General features: G+C 42.9%; 1 protein-coding gene and 1 long non-coding RNA gene across 5 annotated transcripts; one reads left to right on the plus strand and one right to left on the minus strand.

Moving 5' to 3' along the window:
- Positions 1–256: 256 nt before the first annotated feature.
- LOC106482474 (uncharacterized) lies at positions 257–10,460 on the minus strand. 2 transcript variants are annotated; one of them, XR_010886372.1, is made up of 4 exons: positions 9,973–10,460; positions 5,989–6,081; positions 4,917–5,080; positions 257–505 (listed from the first exon to the last, which is right to left on the minus strand). It is a non-coding gene; the product is annotated as an uncharacterized lncRNA (long non-coding RNA). The 2 variants fall into 2 exon arrangements; XR_010886373.1 differs by lacking the exon at positions 257–505 and adding an exon at positions 1,327–2,444.
- A 201-nt stretch (positions 10,461–10,661) lies between these two features.
- Positions 10,662–17,029, plus strand: TARDBP (TAR DNA binding protein). 3 transcript variants are annotated; one of them, XR_010886382.1, is made up of 7 exons: positions 10,662–10,892; positions 11,261–11,513; positions 12,297–12,460; positions 13,668–13,808; positions 14,540–14,710; positions 15,121–15,708; positions 16,154–17,029. XR_010886382.1 is itself a non-coding variant. In XM_067311006.1 (6 exons), the coding sequence occupies exons 2-6, from the start codon at positions 11,276–11,278 to the stop codon at positions 15,649–15,651; spliced, it is 1,245 nt and encodes a 414-aa protein (XP_067167107.1). In that variant the 5' UTR covers positions 10,662–10,892; positions 11,261–11,275; the 3' UTR covers positions 15,652–17,029. The 3 variants fall into 3 exon arrangements, 1 of the variants encoding a protein (XP_067167107.1); XR_010886383.1 differs by having other exon boundaries at positions 16,186–17,029; XM_067311006.1 differs by having other exon boundaries at positions 15,121–17,029.
- The last annotated feature ends 2,240 nt before the right edge of the window (positions 17,030–19,269 follow it).

The raw sequence follows: 19,269 nt of genomic DNA on the forward strand, positions 1-19,269 counted from the left end.
TGGGAAGTTCATCTATCCCATTTGAAACCAGTGATTTTTCTTCTTCCTGTTGAAGCCTTTCACAACCTCTGGTATTGGATAGAGCTGGTAAAAAGAAACCTTCTTTTTTTCCTTTATTCTGTCTAGTCCTGGCAGAACTGAAAAGCACTTTTATAGTTTAAAGCCAGAAACCAAACCAGAAAAGGTGAGTTGTGAAGTCATTTGTTCAATGGAGAAAGGCCAGTTCCTGAGTCCTTTCCGAATCAAAAGTGGACAATTCCTCAGTCAGTTCCAAGCCGGAAAGAGGCCATTTTATGAGCCAGAAAGCATCCATTTTCTGCGTCAGTCCTGAGCCAGAGAGGCTAGTGTCTGAGTCAGTTCCAGGGGGAATGTTTGGCATTTTTCCAAGCTGGGGAGTGTTGCTATCACAGCAATTGTTTGGTGGTGCCATCCCAATAAAGCTTCATTATGGTGTTCCTCTTTCTATAAACTTCAGTGCCCTCCAGTGTCCCCAGCAATCACTTATCTAATATTAGGATATTAAAAAATATGGAAAGATTTTAAAGAGACTTATTAAAATGCAATTAGCAGTGTGTACGACTTAAGCAGTGAGATTATTTTTAAAAATGACTTGATTGTGTGGAATGCCACGCACCTTACAGAGATAATAAAGCTGCCAATCAAGTCCATTTTCAAATTAGGAAATTTTCATTCTTTTTTACAGCCCCCTAAATGAATATTAAAACCGATTATTAACCTCTGAGTGTAGCAGCAGTCCCTAAGCCTACAAGCTCAAAAAACAGAGGTTTCATAACTGTTGGTAGCCTGGGCTTCATTCCCCATTTGGATTGAGAGCTCAGTGCTTATTTAAAGGGACAGTGTTCACCCTTTGAATAAGGAGATCTGAAAAGCCCGGGTGGGTTCCTTGTTTGAAAAGGGGCAAAGCTCCAGATCTTGACATTCCAACCTACAAGGCCGAAGCAAACTGACTGTAATGACCCTGTCTCGATATTACACAGGAAAGTGAGTTTTGCCATCAATAAACTGCAGATAAGACTGCCCCCTCATGTCCAATATGTGAATCCCACCAAATCTTTAGACTCTCTGGCATGTAACCTTCGTTTTTGCCTAAGCAAGTAAGAATGCGCAGAGCAGATGAATGCTAATGGCAGAGTGCATACTTTTGTCCTACTCAGGTAGCTGTGCGCAGGTTCTCAGTGCATGTTATTATTTCCCTTGCTAAATGTAAAAACATGTCACTTACCTTTCTTTCCTTTTATTTATTTTTTGTTCCTACTGAGAGTCAATGAAGTGTGACACTTCTTGCTATTTGATTTAGCTGACGTTTTTATTTCACCCGTAAAAAAGATCTTTATCTGAGAAATTAAGTCACATCACCCTGACATGTTACTCCTTTTGCAGCTCTTTACTCTGTTGTCAAAGTGGATTTATTGATGCTTCCTAGATTTCTCTCCTCAAGCTTGCAAACTGGAAATTATGAATTCTCTAGAATTCAGCAAGCTATTTTTTTGACTTGGATGCTTTAGTTTGGACCAGATGTAAAGACTTGCTGGGGGTGGCTTAAGACAGGTAACTTTTTTGACTCCAAAGTAAGAGTACATCTTAGTATGTGCTTAACTTTATGCTTAAATTTACTCTTGCTGATCTCAGGACCACACACGTGCCTGAAGGTATGTACTTAGGTATTCTACCAGACTGGTGCCAGGCTTCTTGCCGCTTTTCAGGAGTTAAGAGTCCAGACTATCTAAATGAGGAGAATGTCACTGAGTTTAAGAGTGTCTAGGAAAGAAGTTATTTGACCAGTACGTATATCTCATGACTACAGCTCTCTCTGGAACCTAGCTATGGCACCTGGATCTACTTATGATTCGCATGGAAACTATCTACACATTTTTTCAAAGCAAATAATCTGCCTGGGTTGGATAATGGGGGTTAGGAAGATCACAAATTGAGTTAATAAAATGACAGCAAGAGCCAGGTCTTAAGTCTGGAATGAGTCACAAGTGAAACAAGTTTAGTGGCCAGGGTTCACCCTTGATCTTGAATTGGTATTTGTCTACATCAGTGCATAACCACAAGTGATCCAGTATAATTCAGCATAACTGACAATCCAATGTCGACCATACTGTTGGGCTGGAGGAGGAGGAAAGATGTTACTGCATCTTCAGAGTCTTGTCACAGTTGACGAGAAATGCTGGAGAAACAGCAGCCACAGAGATGGAGTTAGGCTTGTCAGGTCTCTGGGCTGAAGACGCACCACCTGCACACTGAAGGTCTTGTACTGCTACTGAAGTTGGCAAGGTGCCTCTGTTCTACACCCCAGAGCCTGAAGCAATTAATTTCGTGGCTTGCCCATAAAGCTGGTCTGGGTGGGGAATGTACGGAGTAGTTTACTGTGCTTGTCAGGATGGCTGTATATTGGTGATGCTTGGGGAGTTTGAAGGCTAGAAGATAAAGATAGTCAATCAGGACTGAGGTACACCAGTAAAGACGTATGGAGACTTAGGGAAGTGTACTGTAGAACTGCATATAAGAGTCTTGAAAACAACTGATTTTTTTTCTTTTTCTGTTTCTACAAACAACAAGTTACTGCTAAGCAGAGTTTATGGTGATTAGAACCACAGTAGCAATGACAAAGAGAATTAAGGAGATGTAATGGACATATAATCTTTGGGTTCCTGAGATACTAAGTGTATTGTAATACCAGCAAAGTAAATAACTCAGTTATTAATATATTCTAAAATTAGATCAAGCAAAAACAGCATTTACAAATACTGAGACAATTCCTGGCAGAGAAGAGAGATTACTGAAAAGGTTTGAGTAAGTGCTGTGAATGGGTGATTGCCAGGCTGGGAAGCAAGCCTCCAAAAGCATGGAGACTTTGTCCCAGAAGCTGCCTTGCATTCCTTGATTAGGATCAGCTTCAAGAAAAGCCTCATCGTGGGCGCTGACAGAGCCAGACATGAAAAGAACAAGCTCTACCTAAAGCCAAACCTGCCAGCTGCAGCTTTGACAGTAGGAATTGCGCTGCATGTCTGTACTCCAGGAACTTGCAGGGCAGAGTTACACAAATAGTAAAGAATCAGTCTGACATGCAGCAATTTAAATACATTAGACTAACCAACTGAAAAACTAACCTTGGGTTACTAGTAGCAGCTAATAGTGAGGTAAGTTCTGGATCCAAATATTCCTGAAAAAGGAAGAAGTGAAGAACCAGATGACCTAGAGGGTGCTTCTATGCTCTTTTCCATTCCAGATTTTCCATGTCTATTTTTAAGAATGGAAATCTGGATATTTTTTTTATTGCTAGAAAAGGGGAGAGGGAAGAATAACTAAAGCAACTGACTCCATTCCTAGAAAAGAGAGACTCCAAAACCTGGGATCTTGCCACCCTTTCTAAGCTTTCCTAACCCAAGCTGTGTTGCAGAATCCCTACAACTCCTCCAGGCTTGCCTAGTTCCATCTCAGCAGTCCCCTCCAGGTGTCAGCCTTGTACTTAGCATGAGATTTTCTTCCCTCAGCCCAACCTGAAGTGCTGCATGCAGCGGAGATCCTTGACAAGAGATCATCAGACTTTTTAATATTAAATGCATTCCCTAATTTGATTTCAGAAAAAATGCTGAACTATCATACCCCTACCATACTCCCTTGCAATTGCAAAACTGTCTCAATGCCATTGTGTAAGGGAGGGGATCTAAATGGGCCCATTAGCTTTCTACAAACTGTATCTGCCAAGAGAACTCTGAACAACTGCCAGCCCAAAAACACTTCGGCAGCCAGGACTTTCACTCAAGTTTTCTTTTTTTAGGATGTAATTGACATGACTGGCCTTTCTTTGGCCTTAATTCCTAAAGACTTCCCAAGATACTAAAAGCTTCTGCTCTCCTCTGTACTTTTGCACATAAATCAGTGCTATGCAAAAATTTTTCTCAATTGGATTTTCTGGTGGTAGAGCCACTGGAAGCTAGAACGAAGTCAAGTGTGTGCAGGCCTACTGCATCACCTAACCCTGCTCTGACTTCAGGATTAAGATTGCTGGCAGTGCTTTTGGTTGGTTTAGGACCAGCACTGTGTGGGGAAAGGCATCAAATAGGGATAAATAAGCATTAGCAGATGCATTTGTAGCTGTAGGATGGGAAAGATAGTGAGTCTGGATGTCAGAAGTAGGATTCCCTTCAGGATGTTGCTGATGTTTAGGATATTCGCTCAGAAAATTGCTACAGATCCTTAGTCAGGTCAAGTTTGTGATATATTATTAAAACTGCATGTGTGGGCAAGAACAGTGAAATCAATTGATATAGGTGTGAGGGGGGGAGTCATGTCAAGAAAGAGATGTGGCATGGGTAGAAGCTTGCTTAATACAATGTTTAGTTGAAACTTAACTGTCTTTCACTTTTGTGAGTAGAAATTAGCATCTCAATAGAGTCTGAGCTAGTGGGTTTTGAGAAGACATCCACTGAAAAACTGGGCTGAGCTCAGGTGTTTAATCCTTGCAGTGTAGGCCACTGCAGAGCTATCAGGTAGCAAGAGTTTTCAGTAACTACTGAGCTCGGAAGGCTTCAAATATAAGCTGCTGATGGGTAAAAAGGTCTATATCCCATTAACTGTCCTGACGCAGCCAGCAAACATAATAATACAATTTCCTACAAGGTCATTCAAAAAGCCTGAGTATTTGAAGATTTTTATAGCTGTTAGGAGAAGGTTTGTCATGAAAGCACAGTTCTGGGTGTCAGGTGTCACAAGTTTTCACTATGGACTTTGAGCATGAGCTCTGGCAAACTGGCTTACCTCAGCACCTCGTTTTCCAAACTGCTGCATGTAACATTAACAGATCGGAGTTGGATTAACTGCATTATAAATGTAAGGACACTAAAAAGAGCTAAGAAAATTCAGAAAGGGAAAGAGAACTCTGTCACCTCTGGCAGTTTCGACACAAAAAGTCCATTTGGTCACATCTGGTTGATCAGCAACTTTCACCACTCTCATCAGGAATGGCTCTGTTCCACCTGCATCGGTTCTCTCCTTTCTGTGGCTGTCAACTATTTCTCATGTAAAGGTCCCGTTCCTCTTTCAAAATTACCTGTATTAAGGCAAATCATGTGTTCTCTTACTTTCTTTGTTGAAAGTCATTTACATAAAGAAGCACAGAATTGAGATTATAGATAACTGTGGGAGGAATGCAGAAATACAGATGAGACTGGAAATTTGGGTGGGCCCCAATTTATGGTGCACAGCCAAAGATCAAAGGTCTGATGTCATAGTAAGTCATTTATATTGCAAATGATTGAAAATAATTGAAACCCATATACATTAGATTTTGCCCTGTACATCCATTTGACATATTTTAAGTAGACAAAAAATAGATTTTACATAAATCTTCAGTAAATGTACTTTAAAAAGCTAAGCAGACAGCACAATGAAACCATTTAAAAAAGTCTATTGGTCTTATACCTGAGCTCCTGCTTCAGTGTGCATGGTTCAAAAATTGCAAAATACCCCACCCCAGACTGTCTGCCCAGTCCTCAGAAGAGAAGGAAAAAAACAAAGAAGAAATCCCAAATGAAACTGCTTTTGAATAGATTCAGCTGAAGCCGTCATTCACATTATTCCAGATCTTGCAGGAATAGTTGCTATGGTTTACTCAAACTACCTATAGCTTTGCCTTTGAAGGAATTTATTTCTAATCTCCTGTGTAAATACTTGTGTTTGTATTCAGTATTTGGGATCTGTCACACAATGACACTTGCAATTTTAAGGACATGAAGTTAACTCTCTAGCACAACTCCCAATTTGTGCTTTAGTCCTTCAGTTTAGGACAGTCTGTGCTGACAGAAGTTCACCCTCTCCTATGCTGGGAGTTACTGCACAGTATAGCAAAAAAAAAGTCTCTGAATCCCAGCTCCAGCACACTGTACGAGGCAGCAAATTCCTCTGGAAGTGTCCTGCCACGTCTTCGTCACGAATTAGCTCTGGGGACTGACTAGGTACCTCTGAGAATCACCGGCGGAATTCCTTCCCAGGCTCTGCTGTGGCTGGTCCAGAAAGACTGGGGAAGTGAGTCGCAGATGGTTTGAGGTGACTCTGCCAAACAAAACAGAACGAAGTTGATTTTTGCATTCTCTATTACATGATGCAAACGTTTAACTGTTCCCACAGGTACCGATCAAACAAGAAGGTGGAGATGTCACACGCTGCACACTGCTGTGCTTTGTACTCTGATTTCCGGTTTCTAAGGGCAAGGCTTCTGTATATAAAGACATTCAGAATGACTAACTCCACTAACATAAATCCTCCAACCATGCAGCCTATCTGCTCCTAATTCTGCAAGCTAAAACAAGTGGTTGATAATGCATGTTAGCCATGCCATGCCTGTCCGTTAGCTGGCATTTTCCTTGGACCTGGATCACACAAAACAGGGAAAACATTTCCCCAGCGCACTGCTCTGGTGTTATTGTGGGCAAGGTTTTTTGCCTCAATAGGTGAGAACTGGCAGCTACACCAGCAGGAAGCTGTAAGAGAGAATGCTATAGCTGTGCTGCTTGCTCATTAAAACAAGAATCGTTTGGGCTCAGGGACTCCCAGTCAACAGAGGCGCCAGGAAAGGTGTCTTGCTCCCGTGGCTCCCACCTGCTTTCCGAGGCTATTCACAGGGCAGAGACAAAGGCAGCAGTCAGGGTCAGCCGCCCGCAGGGGCTCGAAGGGGCCTTTGATCACCACTGTTGGTTTCCCAATTACTGCAAGAAATTTTTAGTTCCCAGCAGAGTCCCCAGCCAGGCCCATCCCACTGCATGCGAGGGGCTGGGATTGCTGGGCGGCAGCTGGGATGGCACCACACCTGGGGGCTGACTCCAGCTGTTTCAAAGAAATTGAATCTAACCAGCCCCAAGTTCCTTGCCTCTTCTGGTTGCATCCTGTCCTACTGACACTCAGCATCTGTCTGGTGGTAAAGCCAGTGGCAGCAGTGACTATTTCTAGTGTGTCAAGGAAATATGGCCAAAGCTTTTTTTGAAACAGCTTCTTGGGCTGAAAAGACACAGAATGAGAGGCAGTGAGGACTTCAGAGGGGGCTCTGCAAAAGCCAAACATGTAAAAAATGTGTCTTTTCTTGGGTTTGCTGAGAGCTTAAAAGCCAGATCAATGTTCTAGTCAGTTTTGAAAGAGCTAAGCAGTAAGGACATGAACCAAAATGAACATGGAAACTCTGCCCCTTTAAGAATCAGGGCTAAACCATCTCAGGTGGATTAAAAATTAGGTAATTGGCTTTTTAGGATCATGGGAAAATTACTTCAAATTTTTCAGGTGCTATGATGCAGCCTTAGCTGTTTCAAGTAAGGGGATTAGGAGGAGTGTTATTGTGAGAACAATGGACTAAGTGATCTTTCCAGGTACTTTATCATAGGTGGAATCTGCTTATTTTGTTTAAGGGAAGCTTTTCTGTAGTAGTTGCTATGTATCAGTAATTTTTTACATTGATAATTTGCAAATGAAATATCTAAGCTGAATAATGTTTGTGATCCCGTTATAAAACTACTGCAGAGCTGATGGGAGATTGGGCTCATCAGCATTTAAAGTAAAAAATGGGAAGATGCACAACCACTTTTTTTTTTTCTTCTCCTCCCTCGTTCCCTTTCCCTGAGGGTTCGGTATGCAACACCCACTACTCCAGGTTTGTGATGGAAATGTAGACCTGGACTGGTACTTTACAGTCTAACCTGGAGAAGCAGCAGAACGCTACCAGCCTCCCAGACGGTGCTGGGACTGGGGCTTGCAGACTCTAAGACAAGCCTGCGTGCGCTCTCTGCCCATCTGCTTAGAAAGGGGCTGACAAAAAGGTCTGGTGAGATGGATGATCTGTACTGGGAAGCTCACGGTGAAGGTCCTTGATTGCTTTTATTCTATTACTTTTTCCCTCATCTGTGTACACAAAGCGCTATGTATGGTAGGTATTACTGAGGAGGGGAAGAAGTAATTATTGCAAATGTTCCTGTGGTTGTGGTGAAAGCTTCTTTAAAGAGGAAGGAGAAAGATGAGTACTGTAAAACACTGACTCTTTTTTGTTTGTTTTGTGAATGGGTTTTCAACTGTAGCTAGGAAAATGAAATATTACTAATGTTATTCCTTCAAGGGAGCAGCATCTCCTTTTCTGTGATATAGTACCTATTTAATTGAAGGCTCAGACAGTTTTAATCTACAAAGAGAAATAAATAACTGAAGGGTGTCCTGCTCCTTTAGGCAGCTACATTCAAGATGTGCTTTATTTTGCACACAGGGAAAGGAAGGTTCTGCTCAGGTATGAAAAAATAAGTTGATTGAAAGGATGCAGACTGCTTTTGAGCACAGCCCCAGGGACATGGTGATAACAGATCTTTTTTCCTGCTAAATATATTTATAATGAGCTGCAACACAGTGAATCTAATGTTTTTGTATTGCTCAGACTGTTCTGCAGGGTACATTCGTTTCTGTGTCAGGAGTGGGAGAAGGGAAAATACAATCACCTTCCTTATGCTCAAAGTAAAAGAGAAACTTGATGTGAAAAAGACTCTCACTGAATAAGGGTGAGAGATGCAACTCATTAACTATTGGCAAAACCAGGCCAGATTCTGACCACACTGACATGCTATCATTCATTAAATCCTCTGGCTTTTTACTGATCTACCTAAGACTACAAATAGGCCCAAGTATTTCATGTTTTTCAGTACCCACAGTTGTTGTTTTTTTAATCATAAAGTTATATTTAGATGCCTATTGATGCTGTTTTTCATCCCTGAGTGTTTTTGGGAGGGTGAACAGCTGATCATTACAGAGTTTGCTTGTACCCATGAGCACACTTAACCTAGAGCAGCAAACAGTTATTGTATCACATTTTGTTTTGTGCCTATGGGCACACTTAGCTCAATATACATGATGGCTGGTACCACAGTATTGCATTTGTCTTCACCCATGGGCACTCTGAACTGCCAGTGCGAGGGAACTGGTGAATTAACTAGCTGCACGCCCACTGGTGTAGTTACTTGAAGGGCAAAATTGCTAATTGCTTAACTTAAATCAAATTATAATGCCAAGTAATAGAGGGAAAGTGCTGCAAGAATCCCAGTTCTTGCAGAGAGAGGATAATTGCATTTGTTTAATTCTAGGCTTGTTTGTGGCCAAAACTGAGGAACAAGCTCTGGGAGCAGAAGTCTCCATTGCGAATAATTGTTCTTCTTTCTCTGCCTGTTTTGCAGGCAGCAAGCTGCAGCGAGCTCATTGCTCTCTCCAAGCTCTTACCTGCATGAAATCTAGTTCAGAGTTGATGCTTACTTTGCTCGTTAGTGAAATTACCACCAGATGCTTTGCTAGATAGAGGTCACTTTGGCTGAACACCGTGGCAACCTCTTCAAATAGTGTGATGGCTAAACTATAGCTTTGACTTGAAATGGTGCAGTAGGTAATGTTGACATGCTGCAATTACCACTCAGTCCTTGCAGCGTGTTCAAACAACACTGGCTGCCTCAGTGCTGACTTGGCAACATCGAAACTGGGTTTGGGATGCGCATTGTGGATGGGCAGAAAAAGCAAGAATTCCAGGGGAACGCCTATGTGAAGCATTAGCTCATCTCGTTAGCCTCACTGTGCCTAGCCAGGCCCTCTCAGAACTCCGCTGGAGCTTTTAATGGTAATTAAATGATAAGGCTGAGTCTGAAGTTACCTGGGCAGAGATGGGCTTGGTTTCAGTGGTGCTGGGAGCCAGCTTCTGCAACTGAAGAAATCTTAAGCAGGAATCTTAAGTACTAAGCAGAACTACAAATTAACACAAAGGACTGAATTAAACTTTCCTGGCAGTAGGAGTGTTTGTCTTTAGCAATAAGATTTTTTTTTTAACCTGTGCAAGGAAACCCAAGCCTGATGGGTGCTGGAAACATGGGACACGTGGATTCGATGAGGGATCAGGTGAGGAGGAAGGGAGGGGAAGGAGAAAGTAGGATAACTTGCCTTATGATAGGGTGGTACAGCCCCGGTTGAGTCACGGTGTTGGGGCTGGAGCTTAGCTGCTCCTTAGTGACTGTAGCTTAGGAAAATGTACATAAACAGGCTTTTCTGCATAGGGTTCTTTTTTTCTTTCTTTTTTAGGGTCAGAAAGGTGGCAGCTCAAGCTCCCCTTAGCTGTTGCGCAGTTCGGAGGTTTACAACGCTGTATATCGGGCTCCAACCATCGAGTGTCTCGGGTAAGGAGGGACCGGGCGGGCGGACTAGCCGTGCTGCGGCCACGGCTCCCCGCGCACCGGGGGCAGCGCGCCCTGCTGGCGGCCGGGCGGCTCTGGGGCTGCGGGGACACCGGGCCGCCCCCGGGCCGGCAGCGGGGAGGCTCCTGCGCCGCGGCCCGGCGCTCGCTCGGGGCAGGTCTGCTCGGCCCCGGCCGTGTCTGGCCTGGCACCGGGTCACTCACTGCTGCCGGGGCCGGGGCGGGTCCGGCCGCGGCGGCGCCGCTCCCCCGCGGATCCCGCCGGCGGCGCTGCCGCTCCCGCCGCGCGCCCCTTCCCACAAGCCCCGGCGCCGCGCTCCCGGCACGCTCCGCGCATGCGGCAGGGCCGTACCACCGGCCCCCCGTGCGGGGGCGCGGGGGCAGAGCGGGGGCGCCGCCCCCCCCCCCACCGTCCCCGCTCTCGCCCCCGCGGAGCGGGCCGCGCAGAGGCTGCAGCCAGGGCGCCGCGAGACCCCGCCGCGGCCGGCCGGTCCCTCTCAGCTCCCCCCTTGTCCCTCCCCGGTGCGGAATGGTTCGGCCCGCGGCCCGGCCCGGCCTCTGAGGAGGGCGGCGGCCGCCATTTTGTGCGGAGCCAGCGGAGGGCAGCGGCGGGCGGGCGCGCGCGGCGGCTCCCGGGCGCGGTGACCGGCACCCGCAGACGCCGCGGCCGGTGAGCGGGGCGCGGCGGGGCGGGCTCGGGGCTCCCCTGGGGGCGGGGGCCGCGCGGAGGCCGCGCCGCGCCTGCAGGCCGCTCGGGCGGGGCCGGGGGCCGCTTCCCCCCGCCGCGGCGCGGGGTCCCGTCCCTGCGCTGCCCCGCGGCGGGCAGGGCCCGGCTCGTCTCGTCCCATCCCGTCCCGCCGGGTGGCGCCGGGGCCGGCGTGGCCCCCCGGCGAGCCCGGGGCTTTAGCACCCGCGGATGACGCGTCTCCGAGTGCCCCGCAGAGAAATAAGCACAGATGCGTCTGTGCCCCGAGGCCAGGAAGGCAAAACAAAGGGGAACGTAACGTCTCGGCTTGTGCCTGTTTTTCCCGCTTTCAGCAAGTCGCAGCAAAGATGTCGGAGTATATCCGGGTGACGGAGGACGAGAACGACGAGCCCATCGAGATCCCCTCGGAGGACGATGGCACCGTGCTGCTCTCCACCGTGACGGCCCAGTTCCCAGGCGCCTGCGGGCTGCGCTACAGGAACCCGGTGTCCCAGTGCATGCGGGGGGTGCGGCTGGTGGAGGGCATCCTGCACGCCCCGGAGGCCGGCTGGGGAAACCTGGTCTATGTTGTGAACTATCCCAAAGGTCTGTCTGGGTTCCGTCAAACTCTTTCGTAGAAGCGGGCTTTTACAGCTAAGAGGTTCATGTGTTTCACTGGTCATTTAACACAGCAACAATATTGCATTGTGCTGAACTCTGTGGTTTAAAAAAAAAAAAAAGTGAGTTTAGTCACATATTCACTCTGCAAGACAAATTTGACTTCATCAAGCTTTCAGGTGTGAGGTAAGTTTTTAACTCTATAGCTGTACAAAGGACTTTAATGACAAAGCTTTGTCATTATACTTGGAGAAGTTTATAGTCATATAGAGTTCTTCTGAAGACTGCTGTGTACTGAGATCTCTGCGCACTCACAGATGCTTCTCCTCATGGCATAGTTTGGGTCAAAAGAACCATTTAAAACAGAAATCTTTGGGGGAAAAGGGAACCTTTAATTAAAAAAAAAAAAAAAGGAAATAGCCTAAGGAAGTTAGTTTTTAATTAAATGCTTTTGTTAAAAGTTCCTGTCTTCCCCATGTGCTCTTAGGAATATGCTGTTGGATAGTACTTCAGTAAACCAATCCAAAACAAACCCAATCAAATTGTATTTTGGAGGAGGACTTGAATGTCAGCTGTTCTTGCTTCTTTCCTTGAAGACAGTTGGACGTGGATTATAATACTGAGTAGCAGCAGCTAGCATGTATTCCTGTGCAGTTTATACTTTTTTTACAGCATGTTCAATGTTTTTATACCATGCTATTCATGATCAGTGGAAGTAGCTTTCTCTTGAGAGTTGTGAAGATAATTTCTAATGTGCATCTTTATGTTCAGATAATAAGAGAAAAATGGATGAAACAGATGCATCATCAGCCGTGAAAGTGAAACGAGCAGTACAGAAGACTTCAGATTTAATAGTCTTAGGTCTTCCCTGGAAAACCACTGAACAAGACTTAAAGGAGTATTTCAGTACATTTGGAGAAGTTCTAATGGTGCAGGTAAAATTCTTTTGCAATTCAAGTAAAAAGAGACATTATCTAAAATTTAGTCTTCTGAAGAAGCCAGTAGAAGACAAACAGCAGTATAAACTCAGAGCAATCTGAAGCTGCGCACCTCTGTTTCTGGGTGGTATTTTGTTCCATGAGCTTTGTAGCTCTAGGCTTGAGTAGGCACAAGTAGTCATGAATATTACTGATTGGGGCAGCGGTAATTCATATAGATCTCCTTAATGGGTCCAGAGTTTAAGAGAGTTTTAATTTATTAGTTTTTAATTTTTGCAGCTGAATATGCGTGTTTTTTATATATATATATATATATATATATATATATATATATATATATGTTAGAGAATTGAAGATGCTGCGGTCAGTGTTTTACAAGACTGATAAATCAGGGCGGTTTTAAACTTCAAAAGAACACTTTACTAAACTCATTCAGTAGCAGCATGCTTCATGCTAATGGGTACTTTATTATCACTGCGTAGTCACTACATACACAAGACTTAGTCTTCAGTGCTCATATCCTACCTGAGCCATGAGCATGCGATGTCATGGAGCTGGTGCTGTTTTGTCAGCACTGATGGCTGGGGACCCTGAGGGCCTTAGCTGCTGAGGTCGACACAGCCAGGCTTGAACTCTTTGGGAGAAATGAGAACTGAAGCAGGCTTGTTTTCTTCTGTCTTTCTCTTCATACTTGATGTTTTTATGCTATTTGCATCCCTCCCAAAAGGGGGCTCTCATCTGGTCCTGATAACTTCTCATTTATCTTTTGTCACTTGGATCCTCCTAAGTGAACTAAACAGGCCTTTGCACCTTTGGTGGTCACACTGCTTACCTGTTAATTCAAAATGCTTATACAATGTGTCTGGCTATGCCATCGCAGTGTTACAAAATACCTGCTATTATTTGTGCTATTTTAATATGCTTATATTTGGGTTCAAGACAAGCTAATATTAATTATATCCTGATTAGGGCACTCTTAATTTATAGGTATCACATGTCTCTGCTTTAGCTACATGATACTGAGGTCATTTTTCGAAGAAATGGCAGGCCTGTACAATGAGATAAACAAAACTTTGTGCACTGTTTTCAGTGGTCTTAACATCAAGGTTGATACAGATGGCTGGTAAATAGCATGTAGTACGTCAAAATATATGTCCCCAATGCTGCTGTGATCTTCTAAAGTGTCTTTTTTTTTTTCCTTTAGGTTAAGAAGGATATTAAAACTGGTCACTCGAAAGGTTTTGGGTTTGTTCGGTTTACGGATTATGAAACCCAGGTGAAAGTAATGTCTCAGCGACACATGATAGATGGAAGATGGTGTGACTGTAAACTTCCCAATTCTAAGGTACTTTAGTTTTATTTTACATACTCAAAAGGGCACTTTTACAGCAACTGCATTAAGTGAGCAGATGAATAATCCACTTTTGGATGTGGGTTTTTAGTTCATGGATGGACAGGACAGGTGAGAACAAGCGGGTGGGTGAAGAGGAGGGAGTGAAATAGAAGTGTTGGGAAAATAGCTGGTTATATTGGGGAATAAGTACAGTAGAAAACCTGAAAATAATGTGATATTTTAATGTCCAGCAATACCTGCTTAATCTGTCTGCTACAAGAATAAGTGGAGAATAAAGCAGGCAGGATAAATAAATTGATCAAGATCAGAATGAATATTTGGTTGAACTGGAAATGGAACCCAGAACTTCTGTGTGTATACTTCCTGCGTACATATGCAGATACAGTCTGTACTGAAAAATGACGTGGTCCCATTTTGCAGTACATACTTCTGCTTCTAGAATAGCCTTGTAACTGTTCTTGCTGTTACTCCTGCATCTGTTTCCCTGCTGCCCCTCTCCATCGGTATCAGGGTATGAGAATGCTCTCTGAACATAACTTTCTAACTCTAAAACTTAGAAACTCTTAAGTTTCTAAATCTTCAGTCCTCAGAACAGGCTAGATTAAAAGGGACGTTTATGATAAAGTAACTTGGTCATATTTATTTCTCAAAGAAAATTGAGATTTTTTTTTCCATTCGTTAATTATACTCCCCCCCTCCTCCCCACCCTCAATTCAATTCAGCAAAGCCCCGACGAACCTTTGCGTAGCAGAAAAGTGTTCGTTGGGCGCTGCACTGAGGACATAACTGCGGATGAGCTCCAGCAGTTCTTTGCCCAGTATGGAGAAGTGGTAGATGTCTTCATTCCTAAACCCTTCCGAGCTTTTGCTTTTGTTACATTTGCCGATGATCAGGTAAGTGTTAAAATATTTTAGCCTCATATGTAGACAACTTATTTTTAAAATGTTTCAGTAGCTTGATGAAGCATTATTTCTGGAATTAAACGTGGAACACTTATTTGTCCACTGTCTTGAGAATTCCAGTGGTATTAGCTTGGTTTGATTTACTTGAATTGTTTAAGGTTGCACTTTTCAGATGCCATTGTACATACAGGTTTTTATACTGCAGTTACTGCAGTAGTGAACAAGAAGATAAATCACTTCAAATTGGAATAAGTATGCATATACTTCCTTTGCAGGTTAACTATCTGCTCAGAATCGTGTGTGTGTGTGTGTGCTTTATTATTATTATTGGTTTGATAGTACTAATACTAGGGGAGAAAAAAAGTCTAACCTATATTTAATTAATCCCTTATTTTTTATAGGTTGCCCAGTCTCTATGTGGAGAGGACTTGATCATTAAAGGAATCAGCGTACATATATCCAATGCTGAACCTAAGCACAATAGCAATAGACAGTTAGAAAGAGGTGGAAGATTTGGTGGTAATCCGGGAGGCTTTGGGAACCAGGGGGGGTTTGGCAACAGCAGAGGAGGTGGGGGAGGGCTGGGTAACAACCAAGGCAGTAACATGGGGGGCGGTATGAACTTTGGGGCCTTTAGCATCAATCCTGCCATGATGGCAGCAGCGCAGGCGGCGCTGCAGAGCAGCTGGGGCATGATGGGCATGCTGGCCAGTCAGCAGAACCAGTCTGGGCCGTCGGGAAACAACCAGCCTCAAGGCAACATGCAGCGGGAGCAGAACCAGGGCTTTAGTTCAGGAAACAATTCTTACGGCGGTTCCAACTCCGGGGCAGCGATAGGCTGGGGTTCAGCGTCGAATGCAGGCTCTAGCAGCGGGTTTAACGGAGGCTTTGGTTCGAGTATGGATTCCAAGTCGTCAGGCTGGGGAATGTAGACACGGTGGGCTCTGATACTGACTCTGTGGTGGGAAATCAAAATTTTCTAACTCATGGTAAGTATACTGTAAATTACATATATACTAAAATTTTCCAAATCAATTTGTTCAATGTGCAGTATATTCAACAGTATTTTTGACATTTTTCTTTTGTAAAAAGAAAGGTTAAAGGAATTTTATAAGTTTTGTTACATAATTTGTTGGAATACTGAATGTTTGGAAGTGGACTGCTGTTTGCCTGATGGGTAAACTAACACTACAATTGATAGGAAAGGTTTCTCCTGTAATATTTTATCCCTTGTTTCCTGGCTATCTGAATTCTTTGCATGTTCAAAATGGAAACCATTGGTCAGAAACAGCATTCTCTCCCTCTTGTTTTTAATTTGATCCCACCATAAGAATCTCCAAATGCCCCGGTTGGAGAACACAGTGTCGTTTTTCTGTTTTTTTTTTTTCTTTTCCTTTTTTTTTTTTTTTAACACTGTCTCCCCTCATACTAAAGTACGATATGAAGGCTTCATTTAATCTCCGCAGTTCATCTCATTTCAAATGTGTATGGAAGAAGCACTTCATTGAAAGCAGTGCTGTAAATATTCTGCCTTAGGAATACTTCTGTCTACATGCTTTCTCATCCAAGAATACTTCATCACACTGCACATGCTGCGTCTTAGACGGTGGGTGTTCCATTTTTATCCGCTACTCTTTATTTCATGGAGTCGTATCAACGCTATGAACGCAAGGCTGTGAGATGGAACCAGAAGGCTGTTTGAACTTTTGAAACCTTGTGTGGGATTGATGGTGGTGCCGAGGCATGAGAGGGCTGGTATGTGCGAGATAAAGGAGAGAGCGCATGCAGAGACCTGGTGGTGCATTATGGGATTTTATTTTACTTGGCGAGATGTCTCTCAATCCTGTGGCTTTGGTGAGAGAGTGTGCAGAGAGCAATGATAGCAAATAAAGTACGAGTGTTTATTGCATTCAAAGGACATCCATATGTGGAAGACTTTAAGTGGGTTTTATACCTAGTTAATCAATTAGTTGAATGTGTTACGTGAAATGAATATTTGTATTTTTTTTCCCTTATGTCAACTGCTGTGAATGCTGTATGGTGTGTGTTTTTTTTCTGTTAATGATATGTAAGTGTGGTAATGTGAACTGAAGATGATGGGGTTTGTGATGAGAACATTGAGCTTGTGGTGTGCTTTGCAGTAGCTCTTGTAGCAGAGATCACTGGCGAGCTCAGTGTGCCTCCTAAGGGTGGAAGTTCCACTGTCTGTAAGATATCCATAAGAATGCTGTTTGCTGCAGTTCTGTGTTTGGATGCTTTTTATAAGATTTGTCATTGTAGGAAATTCTTAAATAAAACTGATTTAAGTAATATGTGTCTTTGTTTTGCAGCCCTGAATGCAAAGAATTCATAGCAGTTAATTAATTTTACCCTTTTGAGATGAACTTCTGTAAAGTTTTTTTTGCAGTAATTCAGTTTGTTTCAGATAAGCATGCTTTAAAAGTTGACAAGTCAAACGGAGCCACTACTCATCATGTACCTGACACCCAACTTTAATCCACTGTATTTTTGCATTGTTCAGTGATATGTATATATCTAAAATCCAGGTCCCACAAGTTTGGGTGTCTGCACCTAGAATGGTAAGCAGTTCCCTCCAGATTACATCTTTACCAAGGAAAGTGTGTTTTGGGGGGCCTTTTTTTTTTTGTGTGGAGATGGGGTGGGGTTTCTTAATGAGAGGGGAAAGCAAACACTTATTGTCAGATATATTTTTGTCCAGAGCATCTCCCTTGGGGACATATGTTTAAAGAACAGAAACCTATGACTTTATTTTTAGACCAGTCCACTCAAGGGAAGTTTGGTTCTGCTGCATTTGTAGCCCAGAACAAAGTGATAAACCCGTGTTTAAACCTAGGCATGGGAAAGAATTTTTCAGCTGAATAAAGCATTAGCTAATGTATATAGACTTTGATAGAAGTCTTGTCTGCATTTGTAATAAACTTAAGTTTTTAGAAGTTTCAAATAAGCTGTTTCTTCTCAGAGCAGGATATTTTAGTAGAAACTGTAGGCAAGAGTACTTCCACTGATGGTGGGATCTTGAATAGTTTAGCCTACTTGGACTTGAAACCCTTTGAAGCTTGATCAATATTTTTATACACCATACTACTATGCTGTAGCTATGCAAGTTTTGAGTATGGATATTTACACAGTTTATTTAAACGTGACTATTAAACTTTTCAAGTCAGATCTCGATTACTGCATATTATATTACGGCTTGTGAATAGAAGACCATCTAAACAGTGGCTAAAACTGCACTACTGTTAGTTTTCCACTTGAATTGCAGTATTAAAAAAAATCAGCTGGGTCTCAATGTACATCTTAAAGGGTATAAAGAGGGGTTGTAAACACTCAGGCTGAAAAAATAATCCCACACTTGTTGTTCATATCCCACTGCAAAAAGTTGCTTGGATTTTTTTTCTGCACCTAAGTCAGAATAATTTCCAAACTCTGTACCATCTGTGAATTTTGCATTTTAGCACTTGCACTATTACCAGCTACTTCTGCTGAGTAACACTTAAAAATGGTATTCTGGGACCTCCAAAGAGTAACTGTGACATCCCTGCAAGGAACTTTATGGTAAGTTTTTGTGATTAGCATGGCTTTAATTTTATTTAAATTGTCTAAGTCCAGGTTTAGGTCTTAACAGGTTGGTTGGCAACACTGAGTAGTCTTTGCTAATAATTTAGCCTTCCCTGACCCTCAAACAAAATTCCTGAAAGTTTTAGAAGTATTTTCAAATTTTAGTAATATTTAACTGCTTTGCATACTCTAGTGTTTATAAGTAAGTAAATAAAATACTATTGACACCATATGCAAGTGTTGAGTCTTTTTTTTTTAAAGATTTCATATTCAGTATTTTACTTTCTAGATTAACATAACTAAATAACAAGTGAGATGCAAGAAATGGGAAACATAATTATAAGGGGATATATTTACTTTGGGCACGGTTAGTAAAAACACCCTAGGAGCTTCATAAAGTTGCTTTTAATTAGTCCTGACGATCTGTTGTCAGATGATGTACTGACAAAGCTTGTATTTTTATCCTCTGTTTATAAATTTTAATGTGAAAGCTTATTCTGTATAAAACTCTACTGTTGACAGAAATAGTGTTTTTTGCAGCTGACACAAGAAGTCCTTTAAGGCAAGGGATGTACAGCTGTGCCTACACTTAGTATAGCAGTTTATTGCAGAGCCCATAAGGTTCTTTGAAGTGGAGCACATCAGACACATGCCCTCCAAGTAAGGTGGGCAGCTGATGCTACTGGGATTCTTCACATATCAAATATATACTAGGGAGTGGTTAAAGTACCTTGATGCTCACTTATTTTGAGAACAAATCTCAATGCTTTCACTGGATACATATTCAAAAGCTAGACTGGTAATGCTGTAGTCTTTCATTAAGAATTCATAATGCTATTCAAAAGAAAACAAAATATACTTTAAGTATATTTTAGAAAAGTAAAAAGTCTCAAGTTTCTTTAGGCATATGGGCAATTTCGTAAATTTAAAGATCTTTATCAGCATCTTGGACAAAAATGAACGCTGTGTTT

This window comes from Apteryx mantelli, chromosome 26 (assembly GCF_036417845.1).
Source record: "Apteryx mantelli isolate bAptMan1 chromosome 26, bAptMan1.hap1, whole genome shotgun sequence".
Classification (NCBI taxonomy): domain Eukaryota; kingdom Metazoa; phylum Chordata; class Aves; order Apterygiformes; family Apterygidae; genus Apteryx; species Apteryx mantelli.